Source organism: Callospermophilus lateralis, chromosome 3 (genome assembly GCF_048772815.1).
Source record: "Callospermophilus lateralis isolate mCalLat2 chromosome 3, mCalLat2.hap1, whole genome shotgun sequence".
In the NCBI taxonomy this organism is placed as follows: Eukaryota; Metazoa; Chordata; class Mammalia; order Rodentia; family Sciuridae; genus Callospermophilus; species Callospermophilus lateralis.
This window is the reverse complement of record NC_135307.1, coordinates 165,071,538-165,088,805: the sequence shown is the minus strand read 5'-3', so window position 1 is coordinate 165,088,805 and position 17,268 is coordinate 165,071,538. Positions and strand designations below refer to the sequence as shown.

The following is a 17,268-nucleotide window of genomic DNA, read 5'->3' as shown; positions in this document are numbered from 1 at the left end:
ACAGACACTGACCCCAGTCCTCAAAATAATTCCCCAGTCCTGGCAACAGCTTCAAATTCTGGAAACTAGTTGCGTTAGGAAGAAAGACAGGTGAAAGAAAAGAAGGCATTGTCTTTATTAACACATGATGTTTTTATTTAAGTTTGAAATAATAAGGGTACAAGTAAGAATAAAATCTTATTTACCAAATAAAATAGTAATGGTAATGATAGTGGCAACATCAACAACTGCATGATTACTATGTACAAGTGCTGGTCACATAGGCAATGAAGTACAGTATCAACATGGAATAGTCTTATTTTTCTAGCAACTACAATCATTTGGGCTCTGTGGACACCCCTCTCTTGAAGGGAAAGAAGTCTAGGTTACTATGTACTTTTTCATATATATCTTAACTACATTCAAGTGCATACACACCTAGTGAATGGTCCAATAGATTTTAACGTAGCTTTACATCTATTCACTTCCGTCAAGGTTTCTAGAAGGCTGCTTGGGCCCCCTTCCTGCCAATGTTCATTCCTAGCAAAAGTTAACTATCCTATTGACTTTTAATGGCATAAATTAGTTTTGTCTGCTTTTATACTTTATAGAAATTGCGTTAGGCACCATGGACCCTTCTCTGTCTGGCTTCATTCTTTCAACATTGGGTCTGTGAGATTTATTCCCGATGTGTGTGACCAAAATTTCATCCTTTTCATTGCTGTGTGGTACTCATTGCCCAATTATACCACACCTTGTATATCCACTTGGGAAATAATCTTGGGAGTTTCCAGCTCTTGACCTTTACGATTAAAGACACCTCATAGATGGCACTGAAGAACACTGGCACTCATTTCTATTGGGTGTAAGACTATTATAATACAGCTTTTGTTACTTCTCATTATTTAAACTTAGTCCAACCCAGTAAACAATTTAATTTCCTATTCATCTCAAGTAGTTCCATTTTTATTTATTTTTATTTTGCAGGTTCACACAACCTATATGAATCTAATGCTCTTTTCTGAGGTTCAGGTGAGAGGAAAGAGGAGACTCTACCATTATAAAGTATTCTCCCCAGTCCAGCTCGATAGTGCATACCTGTAATCCCAGTGGCTTGGGAGGCTGAGAAATGAGGATTGTGTGTTCAAAGCCAGCCTCAACATGTTAGTGATGCCCTGAGCAGTGAAACCCTGCCTCAAAATGAAAACTAAAAAAAAAGCGAGGGGTGTGGATCAGTGGTTAAGTACTCCTGCTTTCAATCCCTCTCTGGTACCAAAAAACAAACAAAAACAACTCCCCCCCAAACCAAGCCAAATAACAAAACAACAATAAGGACAAAAACCCCAAGGTATTCTCCCCTATAAGGCAGCCTCACATTTTCTCTTATTACTAAGCAGATGGGAGGGAGGTGTGGCTGGGTCAGTGTTTACAGAAGGGTCCCGGGGACATATCCCTTTCTCAGCAAGCCCCGCAGGGAGCTGACCTCTTTGCTATGTGGTAGCTCTTGGACTTCTCATAATTTTTCCTGAGGTTGGCCTCCATCCACATGTTTTGGGAACTAGGAAAGGCCCTGCTGGGTCTCTTACATGTATTACACTAACATGCCCTTTGTCACTGCATGACCCCGTCCCTGCACACCTCTCTGACATGTTCTACCCTTATCCCTGGCTCACTTTGACATACTCATATAAACCTTATTCTTTCTTAGCTTTTTAGGTCCTTGTACTTGATGTCCCTCTGCCTGGAACATTGGTCTCCCATACCATTGCAAGATTTTTGCCTTCTTTCCAATTTTTTTTTTTTTTTTTTTTTTTTTGTACCAGGGATTGAATTCAAGAACACTTAACCACTGAGCCACATCCCCAGCAAGATTTTTGCCTTCTTTCCATTTGAGTTCCAGCTTCAAAGATCCTTGTTTACAGAGCCATGTCAGAAGCAAGGGCTTCCCTCACTCTTTGACCTAAACCAGTTCTCAATCTCCTCTCCTGTGCACACCATTATATCACAGTGCTTTGTTTTCTTCATAGCAGGTACCACTTTCTGAAATTATTTTGTTCATCCATTTGCTTATATTTTGTTATCTCCTCCTCCCAACTAGAATGCAAGTTATGTAAGAGATAGGAGATCTGGGGTCTTTCACCCCACCATTCCCAGTAGTTAGAAGTCCCCAGCAGGTAACAGATGCTCAAGGAGTGAGTATTGAATGGAGCACTTGATTCACTCTTCCAATCAGCCCCTTGAGACATGAACTGATTCCACAACATTTTACATATGAACTCTGGCCAGAAAGGCTGAATCACTAGCCCAATGAATGAACAGAAGTGCAGAGATTCGAATCTTAGTGACTAATTTCAGAGGCTATAATGCCCTTACAACCAGAATCTACCCACCCACTGAGTGTGGCATGCCAGTCTTTGAAGCCACAGAGAGGCTGAAAGATACGATAACTACTTTGGATCTAGCAATACACACTACTCACCTTGTGCTGGTCCTTCACTCTTGGAGGTAAACTGTCCCGGATCCTACGCATTGCCTGGAGAGGAGGCTCATTGAAGTAGGGGGGCTCACCATCAATCATCTCTATCACCATGATCCCAAGAGACCAGATGTCGACCTGTTGGGCATAACACACTGGTTATAACAGGTAAGGGGAACACTCTGAAATGCTGGATGTGTCCATGGAACCCAATAAATTCTTACTTATTCATAAATTAATATGGTATTTGTAACTTCTCAAAATTTGCAACTCAGATTTATCAGATGACTTGTTAGATTACTGAGGTTCTTGGTCCTCTTTTGCTTTTAAAAAGTGTCAGTGAAGTTCACACCAATAAGTAATAAATGAATAACTTAACATTCTGAAGTTCAGTACTTCAATTTTTACTCTATTAAATTCTGTAATTAACTGCCTTTCAGAGCAGATTCAAAAAATCCAAATTTTTATGCTATGAAAATAGAAAATAAGGTTGCATTTAAAATCATAAGAAAAGTCTTTTTACATATTCATAACAAACTGCAAGAAGCTACTGCATACTATGCAAAAAAACCCAATTTTTTAAATAATTTGGTTTTTAAAAATAGCTCTTTTCCCACCTACTTTGGGATTTCCCACCCCCTTATGTTTTATTGTTTTGAAGCAGCATGCACAAAACCCTGCTTTATATAAACCATCTCTAGGGAGTAGAGAGAGAGAAAAAGGAAGGGATGCTGAGAAATTCTAGCTGAGTGAAGAATGGGAAGGGAGGACAAGGAAAAGCTATAAGGGTGCTATGAATTCCCAGATCCAGGCACTTCCCTGTTACAGGTTCATTACTCTGCTTATCTGTATGCTGCCTTACTATTATACCTCTTTGCAGTGACTTTTGCTGAGAATTTATCTCTTGGAATGACAGTGAGACAAACGAGTTGAATGTTCCTCTGAGGTCAAGCTAAGAAGAGAAAGAGCAGATTTGGCCTTAACTTATGCCTGCATTCTTCATGTACTGGTTCAGGCTTTTCCTCTCTCAGAATCACCAGCTGCACCATAACACGTGGACACTCTATACTCAGCTGGAACTGGCTGCTTGGGCTCCATGTGGATGGAGCCTTGTGTGTCTCAGAGCTCCTACTCATGTTATTCCCTCCCTAGAAGGCCTTTCTTTCACCCCCTGTGGCAGCTCACTTTCACCTATCCAAGTCCTATCCCTTCATAGATTATTGTTTGCTTTCCATAAAAATATAAATTAGAATGTATTTTTGAATGTTATAATAGTCACATGATTTTTTTTCTATTAGAAGCCATTATGGCTCAATCAAATATTACCTTTACTTGTGGTATTTTCTCTGATCCTCTTGCCTTTCTCTAAAATTTGCCTGCTAATTTTAGCGTCTCCAGGCACCTATTTAAGAGTGGGACTCCCATCCCAACTCCCATATACATTGTAGGATTGCAATAAAAGCCCCTGGATAAATATTATGGTACTATCCCGAGTAGTGGCCAATGTCACTTTAGCCTACTCTGTCCTAAGTCAGTGAGTGGGAATCAACTGTGGTGTCAAAAGTTATTGCTCCAATTGTCTGTGGTCACCAAATGTCAGAACACAGCATCACTGCCACTCTTAAAAAATGCCTGTTTCGCCCTTACCTCTGTCCCATAGGGTAGCCTGGAAATAACTTCAGGTGCCATCCAGTAAGGGGTGCCCACCAGGGATTTCCTCTTTGGCACCTCTTTGGAAACTTGAGCACAGAAACCAAAGTCAGATAGCTTTATCTGAAAAGAAAAGGAAAACCATAAATGAACATTTTGAAAATACTGTCTGCTAGGCATACAAAAATAAATAAATATATTTACCTAGAAATAAAGACATAAAGAACATCAAATTCAAATTCAATAACCAGCCTCAGAAATATCAGAGAAGAGGTCACAAGACCCTTTTACTGGAAAGGCACAAATCCATTTTAATGGAAAAACTTTTTACAGGTCTACCAGAGTTGACTTCCAAAGGCTTGAACTCTAGCTGCTTTTATCTTTTCATAAAACTACAAAACAACAAAAAACTCTCACAAATTAAATGTATAATCTATTCATTAAATCTCAAACCCATAACTTGAATATCACAGATGATGCTTTAGTGTAAGTAAACTGCTATTTGTGAGGGGAATTTTGTACACATTGCTGCAGCATAGGCTCTTGAGCACATTTAGAATTCTATGTACCATTGATGATTTAAACAGCCACCCTCTTTTTTAGTGTGTCTGAAATAGTGGAAGATATTAATTTATCTAGGATGCTAAGATGTCACTTAAAGTGTTGGCTCCCCTTCCCTTTTTGTTTTGCTCCTTTGTCCTGGGGGACAACTGAAGTTAACAATGTAAACATCTCTGAGCGTGGAAATGCAGGTGTAGAAACCAGATGTCAGCACATGGTTGACAGATCCTTAAGGTGGAGGTCAAGCTAAGAAGGGAAGAGCAGATGCTAAGGACTCAGCTATTGTCAAAAAGAAAACGAACTTTGAAAATTCTTGCACAAAGCTCCTGTCCTTTTAAGAACATAATGCACTCTTAGACACCGGTTGGCTTGTGTAGTCTAAATGATGGGAATTTGGTTTATTTCTGGGAGGCACCAGGTTTATTCCTGGTCAGGCTGACCTGCTCTGAACTTCAGGTGGCCTTACCAACAAGAATATCAGTGGGCTGCTTAGTTGTTAGTGATGATAGAATTCAAAAGGAAATAGTACACTGGGCATTGTTTAGCAGTGGTGCAGAATGAATATTTGAAGTTAAAATTCTCTATATATCCAAGATATAGTCTCTAAGGTATGAGTTCTGTCTTGATAGTCTATAACTTTCTGAACCTCCTTTCTCAATCTTCCTTTTTAAATTTTCTTTTTCTTTTTTTCTCTCTACCTCTGCCATCTACACCTTAGACTTTGATGTTCCTTTGGGTTCTGCTTTCAACTCTAATCTTTTTTTCCTTTTTACCTCTTCTTGCTGCATATTCTCTTTCTTCCTATACTTAATTCCTCTCCATTTAAAATCTGTATTTTTGGGTTGGGATATAGCTCGGTGGTAGTGTGCTTAGTTAGCATGCATAAGATCCTATATTTGATCCCTAGCATCACACACACACACACACACACACACACACACACACACACAAAAAAAAAATCTCAAAAACCAAAAAACACCAAACTGTGTCACCAACCAGTATATGTCTCCACATTGGATGACCTCAATCAAACTTGCTATTCTTTGCCTAGTGATGCTGCAGCCGTCTTAGTTTGCACAAGCATACTTTATAATGTTTTCACAATGAGCAAATTGGCTGTGAGCACATGTCTCAGAATGTACCTTTGTCATTATATGAGGTGCAACTATATTTAGTTAAGGTGAGGTCATAGTGGATTAGTGTAGGTGCCAAATCCCACCTACACCTACACCTACACTCCAATGACTGGTGTCCTTATAAGAAAAAGACAGGACACACAGACACATAGGGAAGAGCATAGGAAGATGGAGGCCACGATTAGAGTGGTAATCCTCTAAGCCAAGGAACACCAAGAATTACCAAAAACATCCAGAAAGTAGGAGGGAGGAATATAAGAGATTGTCTCTCAAAACTTTCAGAAGGAACAAATCCTGTCAACACCTTGATTTTGGGTCTTCTGTTCTCCTGCACTGTGTGAGACTAAATTAAATTCAGAGAGAATAAAAATCCACTCAGTATGGGGGGCTTTGTTACTGTAGTCCCAGCACACTCTCAAAGTGTATGCCTAACACACTCTAGATAAACCTCACTGAGCTGTTACTACATGTGAGGTACCACTGTAAGCACTTTTCATGTATATCTCATTTAACTGCTCACAAGAAATGAATGTGCTGGGAAATATTATTATCCCCATTTTATAGATAAGTAAGCCAAATTATAAAGGGGTTAGGTTACTTTCCCAGGATTCAAGGCAATTAATGGGAGAGCTAGGATTTACATGTTCGATCACTACCCTGTACTGAAGAGCAAAATTATAGGTCAAAAGAAGGCAGTTAGAAATGTGGTAAGAAGTTGGGCTGGGGCTGTGGCTCAAGTGGTAGCGTGCTCGCCTGGCATGCGTGCGTCCCGGGTTCAATCCTCAGCACCACATACAAACAAAGATGTTGTGTCTGCTGAAGACTAAAATATAAATATTAAAAATTTCTCTCTCTCTCTCTCTAAAAAAAAAAAATGAAAAAAGAAATGTGGTAGATGTTGAAGATGGATTGCTGACAGGGTGTCTGAAGAGATGAGAGGGATGGTATGCAGGGTCTTGCTACTCAAATCAGCAGCAGCACCAGTAGCAGCAACAACATGACCTGGGAGCTTATTAGACTTGCAGAATCTTAAGTCCCACCCTAGACCTAATCAAGTCAGAGTCTCCATTTTAACAAGATCCTCGGCTATTGGTTCTCACTAATCAGTCACTAACAGTGGCTTGGAGTAGGGGACAACTGGATTATTCCTGGTGGGATTAGGGGAAAAGATGCTTTAGGGGAGAGACGATTTTCTCAATTGCTTTGGCAAATCAAGAATCAACTGCACAGGACTCAGATCATGGAATCTCCCCTGTTGTGTGAAGAAGAAAACCCTGTGGCAATGGCAATTAGTCCAGAATCCTTGCTGCCCTGTTATAAAAGAAGTCTATTATGCACAGAAGTAAAAATTCTGCTGTCTGTTCTTTTTAGCCTGGGATTACTTACAGAAGGGGAAAGAGAAAAGCAATGTTGATTATATCAGGCCCCATACTCCTTACTGTACACCAATTCCCAGTATATCCAAGTGGATGGCAGTGAGCTTCAGTATTCGCTATAGCATATGTAGCTACACTAACAGGCAAGAGGAGAATGCCAATATATGTCTGAGTTCAGAGGTAATCAAAATATTTAATAGTTGATCTAGATCAATCAGAATCTAGATATAAAGTCAAGCAGTGTCCTAGAGTTACTTTGGATAGGACTAACATTTTTAATGTATCCCAGAAAGGGTTTCAGAGATACGAGATATTCTAACAACTTGAAAGAGTGGCACCTAACTAACCAGAATGAAAATACTGCAATATTTCAATAAACCAACTGAGCTGCAGGCTTGGCCATGCCCAACTTGGCCTCCATGGAGACAGCACAATTGTGTGAGTGGAAGTGGTCTTGAGGCAGCACTTCTGGCTTCCATGGCTTGTGTGTGATGCCCAAAAGTCTATAAGCCCCTCCAGATCTCAGTGAGAGAAGGAGAATGTGCCTGGCACAAGGCCATGTTTGATAAACGGACTTGAACAAAAGGACAGCTTTCACCACTTGAGGCAAAGGCAGGAGGAGTGAAACATTGCTGAGGCACCTCCTGGACAGCCTAGCCATGGAAGGACAAGCTGGTTTTTATTCCAGGTATGAGGAGAGTCCAGGCACACCAATGCAAGGTCCAGAGAAGAACTGGAAGATGAGTCCTATCCCCTTTACCCTGAGGTTCCACATACCATACTTTTCCCTCTTCCTCCAAGAAGCCACCATGGGGAAAAGAGTGGGTGTGGGAGGTGAGAAGAGGGAGTTGGTGGTAGCTAAATCCGAAAGACTTTGAGTTTTTAAAAGTATCAGCTGAGACTTAAAGTAATGCATTTAAACTTCGACAGATAATGCTTGAATTTTTTTCAAGCAACCTGATTTAAAATAGAGAATTCTAGAAGGAATCTATCCAGTAGAGATCTGAGAAGAAGTTGAGTCAGTTTTAGGAAACTCTCAGGTCTCTATCTGTGTGTGGGTCAGGGCTGGTTATTTCTAAAGCTAAACTGTGGGTGTACAGCCGCTCTACACAGTCAGAAGAGCAAGAACAGTCACGCTGATAAATTCCATTTGCCTATACAAATGAAAACTGAATGACTAAGGAGGTGAATGTATGAGCATTTGGGTATTGATAGTTTTTAATTTCAGTATTCCTGGTGTGGGTTTCTCCTTGCTGACATGAACAAACTCAATCCCCTCAAAATATGGCATGCTAATAATTATCTTCCTGACAAAGTGTAAGATATGTAATTGAAACTAGACACTTGGGACTTAGGCCTGTTCTTCTGTTGAAGGAGTATAAGCACTTTTGTATAAGTTTTTACTCATCCAAGTACATAAAAGAGACAATTTTCTAAAAGAGCATAATTGCACACAACATTTGTCCAAATAAATCTGCAAGTAGATAATGAGATCTCAAGTAATGAGTATAATAAAGCACTGGAGGCAGATCTTAAAAGCAAATCACACAGACTCTAAGCTGAGCCTTATTTTAGATGGAATTGTATAACTCTGCTGCTTAGGAAACCACCCTTGTCTAACTAATGCAGTCAGGCTAAGGAAACTGCAGCTAGTATACCACCTCCACTCCCACCCCAGAGGAAGAGGAGGTAGCTGGTTACACAAGAACCAGACAAGGAAGTGGAATTTAGAACTCAGACAAAGCTGCTATTTAAACCTGAGATCCCATCCACGTCTAATGTGCCCTAACTAGGAAGCACAGACCCCCACAAAAGGATGGAGAAGAGGGGCCCCTAGCAAAATGAAATCTATCCACAAGATACCCTCAGGATTAAAAATAGAAGGTAAAACCCCTTGCTCTATTAATTGCATACCCACTAAAGAATTTTGTGTTTGCTTCAGGTTTGGGACTGAGGCCATGGATGATTGCTTTTGGGCCTAATTCCTGGGTGCTTTCAATAAGGCATTTAACTTGTGTAGTCTCAGCATAATGTGAGAACTTGTTGGAGATGCAAATTTGATGGGACCACCCAGATTGAGTGATTTAGCATCCCTGGGGTTGGGGAATCCATTTTCTTGCCAAGTTCTCCATTGGGTTCTAATGTCACTAATGTTTGAGAATTTCTGCTTCAAGGAGAGCAATGACCCAGGGACAAAGGAACTGAGAGTGGGAATTAAAGGTGTCATCATGATAATGGTGCCTCCAACTCTGCTTAAGGTCCACTTCATCAGCTGCTAACTCAAAGAGGGGAGGAAGAACCTCAGAGAGACTAACCTAGAATAGGATAGAGACCTTAGCCCACCCTCTGCCACTTGGCAGAGCACAGAGAGTAATAGTAGCTTGCCGGAGGCTGCACAGAAGTGTTAAAAGAAAAGCAAAACCTGGGCCTCTTAACTTCATGCTGTGCTACCCACATTAGGCAAAGTTCTCTTATCAAGTAGCAGAAAGGGAGTACGGATGGAGACCAGGATGTTATCTCAGAGACTGTCGGAGCAGAATGAATTTTAGCAAGTTATTTCACACGCCTGAGTGTCTATTTAAGAACATCCCTGGGGAAACAATCTCCAGGTCATGCTGTTTTGTAAATTTCTAGTTATTTGAGAGACAACAAAACTAAAATGATGAAGGGAAGAAAGCTAATAATATCAAATCAATTAAATGGGGCTAGGTGGAGACAATAGAATACTATTGGGCCCATACCTCTAGGGAAAAGATGATTCCAGCTGATTGTCATAGTAAAGAAGAGGAGGAACAATCATAATGTCCACATTGTCGGTCTGTGGCCTTTTATATAATTCTTTATCCCTGCTTCAAATTTTATGGGAGGCAGGGCACAAACATATCACTGTTTCCAAGCACCATGTTTATAATACCGCAGAAGCACATCCCTAGGCAAGAACTCAGTGCAAGTCATTTATTTGGAAGATGTAAGAAATACTAGCAGTGATATGGCCAAGTATGATAAGGAAGGGAATTATTTAGAGATTATTTATCAGGCTAGTTATGGGCAATTAGAGCTCAATCTTGCTGAAGCAGTCTGGTGGACTGTGTAGAACAAGTGACTCTCAGTTATTCTACCAAATGAGAGAGCTGGGGTATTTACATACCAACACTCAGCACGTGTTCTGGGACTACTTTGCTGCTTACCAGAAATCAATGACTAATCAGATATTATATATGTCATAGGTAATTAGGAAATGGTTTTCTTTTAATTGATATAAAGGAAGTTTTCTTCTAGACTTTTAAGAAGCCAGAAATAATTTGTTCTTTTCAGTCTGAGCAAGTTCCTGTCATTTTCTGTTGATTTTGCAATCATGGCTTCACAGAAGTTGCCAAAAAATGTGCATCTAGACTCTCATACTATCAGCCTCTTATCAAGGTACAGCATAATATCAACACAAAGAATTGAGGTGGAGACAACCCACAGAGCTTATTCAGATTTTATCAGGTCTATATGAACCTATCTATGTGTTATGTGTATGCATACTCTGACATTTTAACACACATTGCCTTGCATAGCCACCACCACAAACAAGATATCTAATCAAACCATCACCATAAGACTTCCTAGGATATCCCTTCATAACTGCACGTACCCTGTTCCTAGCCCCAGGCAACCATTTATCTGCTGTGGATCTCTATAATTATTTCACATATATTATATACTCAGAACCATGCAACATATATCATTTTTGAGACTGGATGTTTTTTTACTGAGCATAATTTCCTGGAAATTCAATCACTTTCTGTATGTGTCAATTGTTTGCTTTTCTTTTAATTGTTGAATAGTACACTCCATGGTATGACCACACCATACTTTGTTTAACTATTTACCCTCTGAAAGACATTTGGGGAGTTTCCAATTTGAGGTTGTTATGAAAAAAGCTTCTATGACTATTTGTACACAAGTTTCTATGTGCAAATAAGCTTCATTATATTTGTACACAAGTTTCTATGTGCAAATAAGCTTCATTTCTCTGGGATAAATGCACAAGAGTGTAATTACTGGTCAAAGGGTAAGTCAGTTTTCGTTTTCTTAAATATTTTACTAGTGATTCATATTATACATAATACTTGGGTTCATTTTGGCTGTTCATACATGCATGGAATATAAATTTCTCCATTATAATCCCCAGTTTTGAAACTAACTGCAAACTGTTTTTCAGAGTGGTTGTACCATTTTATATTCCTACCAGCAATGTATAAATGAGCAGTGTTATCACTATTTTTCATTTTAGCCATACTTATAGGTGTGTAGTGATATATCATTGTAATTTTAATTTGCATTTATCTAATGATGTTCAATATCTCCCAACAGGAAGAGAATCCAGTACTTCTTGTGTGGCAGACAGTACTTTTTAAAAGAGTAAACGATATTATCACCCATTTCATGAGCTTTTCTTATACCATGACTTTAATTTTCTTCCCACTGAGGAGGATTCCATCCTTCCTTCTTTACTAATCTGGAAGGACTTGTGATTATGGTGAAAGTGACACTACTTGATACTGTGATTATGTTACAAAAATGCCATGTACTTCCACCTTGTTTTCTTGGAATCCACTCATGGAACCCAACTACCATTCCATGAGGAAGCCCAAGTGTCATGGAGAGGCCCCACTGTTGTTGTTCTAATAGTTCCCAACTGACCTTGCAGTCACCAGCTACCACTACCTATCTGATATGTAAGTGAGGAAGACTTCTAGAAGACCCCAGTCCAGGCATCATCTAACCAGAGGTCAGAGCAGCATTGCCTTGCTGAGCCCAGTCAACCCTCAGAGACATTGAGACACAGCTCAAAAGCTCATTGACCTATGACCTTGAGGTACTTTGTTATAATAGCAATAAAATAACTGAAATAGTCTTCTCAATATGCTCTAATAGTTCAGTATAAAAATGTGCTCTCAGCTGTCTTTTTGCAGAGTATTCAAACTCGATCTCAGCTCTCTTTATGTAAAAAAATAGTTTCCTTGTTCTGTAGAAAACTGAAGAAGCCCATTAGAATCAATATGGTATAAAGTTCTGAAATGTGAATGAAAAACCTTTGGGCTACACAGCCAAGAGGCACAGATCCACCAAACATTCAATTTGTTCTCTCTGCTTGGGAGACTCCTACCTCTGACAGCTAAAAGGTCCAATTCCTCCTAAACCTCTTCTGTGATGTCACTGCAACAGAGGGGCCTTTTCTGACTGGCCTTTATAATAGAGCTCCAGGCTCCTTATGTTCCATAATAATCCTTACTCTGCTTAAATCAATTACAGAAAATTTAGCACTTTGCACTTCTTGTCTGGTAGTGATTTTTTAAAAAATATATATTTGTTTATTACCACATTTCCAACCCTTAAATAAGCTTAATGAAAGAAGTGATTTTGCTTTGTTCATCCGTAGGAGTTATACCCATCCCTAGCACATAGTAGACATTCAGCAAATATTTATGAAATGACATGCATAAAAAGCCACTAAGACTTTAAGGACTTCCAATGTGCCTGGCCCCATGAGCTTTTTGCCAGGTACACAGCAGTACAGGAGATTTTGAGACAAAGGTTCTTCCCTTGAGAATAACAACTGAAAGATTTAATTACCTTACACATTGAGAGGAGGGAAGATCTTTAAATGAGCTAATGAAACAAGGAATTATTATCTTAGTTTGCTGTCTGATTTTGACATCAGATAGGTACTTCCAACAAGGAGGCCTGCAACATCAATCTCCAGGCAAAGAAGGGTTGTCTTGAAATCGCCATGCTTTTTCTTTCTGGTAGTACAAGTGGACCACTTATACTGATTCATGGGCCAGTTCCATGTTTTACAAACTGAATTTGAGATTGTGGGGCCTAGGTGCTTTCTGAATCGGGCCAAGGAAGAATTCTTGTTCTTTTCCTATACTTCTGTTTTACAGAAGATTACGCAAAAATGGATGCTGATTCTTCCCTTCCCTTTGGACTATATCCCTTTCTAGTATGACTTTGTATTTTGTCTTATCAAGACATGGAATCTATTTCCCCCCTCTTGAATCTGGACTTGGCTGTGTGGTATGACTTACTTTTTGCATACATTATATAAGCACAGGGTTTAAAAGAGCTTGTTGATCTGCAACAGGGCTTACTTGTCTTGCTCTATTTGGGAACCTTGCTACCAGCAACATATGAATTACAGGGCTACTCTACTAGGAGACAAACAATACTTGGTTGGGGCCAGGTAACCTTCCTGTGTCTTCTGAAAGCCAGCCAATTGCCAGGCAAGTGAGTGAGACCATCAACTGCAGTTTGGTCACAAGTTCATTAGTTTGTGCCACATGGAGCAGAGACTAGTTGTTCCACCTGATATCAGCCCAGAATGATGACCCATAGATTTGTGAATAAATAAATGGTTCTTTCTTTAAGCCATTAAGTATTGTGACGTTTGTTGCATAGCAAAACCTTACAGATGCTCCTGTAGTCCTGCTTTTAAAAATTTCAGCCTGACTAATGCAAAAAGTAGAACCACAAACTGCCCATTAAATATAATCCCAAGTTTGCAAATTATGTATACATGGAAAGACAGAAAAATATTAAGTAGGATTGAGTGATCTTTATTTTGTCATCTATTCTGAACTTACTCAGTTCTCTAAAAAAAAATATTTTAAAAACTAAATAATAAAAGCCAAAGTGCTTGGGAAGTTTCCTCCTGTTGTTCTCTGATCATCTCTAGGCAATTCTGATGTGACGTGAACATTCTCCTTAGGGCCAAGATTACTGGATTATAAAAGATAGGTACATCAAAGGGATGACTGGCTCTATTTGTCCCAGGGCTATTAACTCTAGTGGGAGTATCAGGGAATTTAAAATCCTAAATGGTTAAAATCTATGCTTCAGAACTATCCTATCTAACTAATCCTTCCTTGGAACAGCCGTTCATTGTTCATTATTTCCTTAATTGTTGTATGCTCTATACCATGGTATAGCTGCTGAGATTAAACAGAATCCTCTGGGCATGCTGCAGTGATGAGAAATGCAGAAGTCTGGGCATGGAAATATTCTGGTGTGATGAGTATTTTCTGTTTGTCCTTTCAGACACATTCTCCTCCTTTCTCTGAGCCTTAGGAGGCCCATCTGCACTGACTGTAGTGATGGCTCCTGACTGGGTTGAGACAGTGGGGAGCATCAGTAGATGACAGAAACAAGAGGCAGAGTGAGGTTGGGATAGTTATCCTCTGCTCACATGCTACAGGTTTACCATGGACTGGATTTCACCAAAGCTCAGAGTTCCTGCCAGGCAGTCCTGAATACTATAACCTATTTCCAGATTCTAGCAGACAGTTTCCTGCCTCAGTTTTTCAGGCATGAGAAAGAATGGTAGTCTATTGTAGAGTATTGCACTCATGTTTGTGCCCTATTCCTTAAGAATTTTCTATGTCTGCTTGAACTTTTATAAAATATTATTAAGTAACCTCTCTGCAAATTATCCTTTTGGAGCTTGTCATCTGTTTCTTGCAGGGCTTCTGAGAGACCCTGCAGACATGGATATTTGCAGGAAGGGGAGAAACACAGCCCTAGAAAAGTCAGCTCCTCTCTCCAACAAGAGGAGGAATGTGACAGAAAATGAAATTTTCAAAGCTTTCATTAGTTCCTATACTTCATTGTAAAGGAGGCAAATTATCCATTCCAATTCAGGTCACAGGTAATTCTGAGGAACAGGTTGACACAGAGGATGGGAAGGTAATTTCCTTTTTGTAAGTCTTCTGGAAAGTGTGGTGGGTGACTGGTGACTAAGAAAAATGAGAATTATGCAAAAGTGTTCTTAAGAGAATAACGTGCATGACAGATGAAGCGATGAAGGAGAAACCCAACGTGAAAATCTTACCCGGCCATCACTTGTCAGGAGGATGGAGTCACTCTTTATATCCCTGTGAATCACTCCTTGGTTGTGCAGGTAGGAGAGAGCTCTCAGCACTGACAGACAGACAGTAGCTATCTGTTCTTCATTCATTCTAGAAAGGAAATAACAGTTGAGGAACAAGAGAGGTACAAGGGCATCTTTCAAATTCTCAGGAGAGGTTAATTTTTTGTGTTCTGGAGAACTAGTCCATGTACTGCAGCCCATATCTGGAAAATCTGCAGACAAACAAAAGGAAGGTTCTGGCTTGATTGCCAGAACACAGGTTTGGTGTCAAAAATTAAAAGAGGTCCAGCATAAATCAAAAGAATGAGACCTCAGTTTTTCAGCTCTGGGTCATTAGTACAAATTTACTTCCATGGATTCTTACAAAAAATTTCTTAGGCATTAACAAAACTGCAAGACTGGTTTAAACCAGAATTGAAGAATTTCTTTGTTAGGAGGCTTGCTTTCTAATATTAAACTTTGATCTTCTACCCGCCCTTTCCTTCCTTAGGTTCATGGGGTGGTATTATGGCATGACAACTCAGTATTTCAACTCTAGTTGGTAATGGGCACTTTTGTTGTTTGTCCCTTTTTGCAGATTGCTGATTTTTAAATCAAAGGCAGGTTTGTAGTTATAGCTCAGTGGTAAAGTGCATGCTTAGCACCAGCAAGGTTCAATTCCCAACACACCAAAAAAGCAAATAATAATAATAATAATAATAATAATAATAATAATAATTGGGTATTAATAACCTTCTTAGGGTAGGTAGAATGTCAATTGAATGAATGGACTACACATGCAAGATATAACAATGAGAAATCTGGGAAACATAGGAGAAAAGGAAGCTGTGTTCCTTGATTCCAAAGAGTTTACAACTTATGAAGAGTTGAGAAGACAATCATTGAGACCTTAACCTTGGAGAAGAATATTAAGCACCTTGAATTGTCTGCCTGGATAATAAAGAAATGTACCTGGTATGAGTAACGATGTCTGTCAAGGCACCACCTTCTAGAAACTCCATGACCACCCAGAGCTCATCTCCAACCAGGTAGCTGTTGTACATGTCCACCACATTTTCATGGTGGTAATCCCGCATTATCACAACCTGGATGAATGAGAAAGATACTTTTTGACTTGTTTTGGTGGAATTTGGCTGGCTGTTCTCTAGTGGCTGAAAAGGTAGATAAGAAAGTGGAAGAATATGTACAACAAATATACATAAAAGGCTTATTTAATATATCAAGAGTTGCGTGTAAAAAGTAATATGATGTGCCCTATAAACTTACAAAAATAAAATTCAGCCTCACTGGTAGTAAAAATGTTCATGAAAATAGTACAATTTATTCATATCTATCAAATTAACAGAGATAACATGATAGTATCTGGTAATGCTAGTGAAGGTGAAATAGGACTACTGGTGAGGATACCAATTGGTATGAACTTTCTGGAAATACTATATGTAATTTCCCTAAAATATGATATATCATTAGATCTGTTCATTCCACTTCTATGAATCTAAAGAAATTATCAGTTATGAGGCCAAAGACATGTGTTATAACAACATTCACTACAAAATTATAAAAGTCTCAAATTAGAAACAATAAAATCAGAAACTGGAAGTGAATTTGACACATATATGTGACAAAAAAATTATTGGCCATGAAAATGATGTTTTGACATGTAGAAAAGAAAACATGTTAATATATATCTTATTTTAATTTTTATTAATATCAACTTAATGTTAATAGTAATTGAAATTTGAATGTTACCAAACTACAAAGGGGTGGGGAGGGGAAGAATAGAAGTTCAGTGGATTCAACAAAGGGAAACGAAGAGAAGGTGGATAAGAATAGAAAAGACAATGAAATGAATCTGACATGACTTTCCTATGTACATATATGAGTACACCACAGTGAATTTCAATGTGGTATGCATTGGCAAGACTGGGGTCCTAATTAGAATAAAATATTCCATGCTTGTATAAACATATCAAAATAAATTTTACTATTATTTATAAATAAAAAAAATAAAAACTAAAAAAGAAAGTTACCAAACCACACATATAGAATTATCCCAAAGTAAAGAGATATATAAGTAGAAAAAAATATAAAAAAGAAGACACTAAAGTCTTAATGTAGGCATTGCTTGCTTGTGGAATTGTGTGGGACACTTTCTTATACTTTCCATACTTT

At 38.9% G+C, this 17,268-nt stretch overlaps 1 protein-coding gene across 1 annotated transcript in view; it reads right to left on the bottom strand.

Moving 5' to 3' along the window:
- The window catches only part of Pak5 (p21 (RAC1) activated kinase 5), a 98,664-nt gene that overhangs the window by 192 nt on the left and 81,204 nt on the right, over window positions 1-17,268 (bottom strand). The window contains exons 4-7 of the mRNA XM_076848961.2: window positions 16,048-16,181; window positions 15,058-15,184; window positions 4,103-4,228; window positions 2,459-2,593 (exon numbers count right to left, since the gene is read on the bottom strand). Coding sequence (XP_076705076.2) covers window positions 2,459-2,593; window positions 4,103-4,228; window positions 15,058-15,184; window positions 16,048-16,181 — 522 coding nt within the window. The remainder of the gene's footprint in view (window positions 1-2,458; window positions 2,594-4,102; window positions 4,229-15,057; window positions 15,185-16,047; window positions 16,182-17,268) is intronic.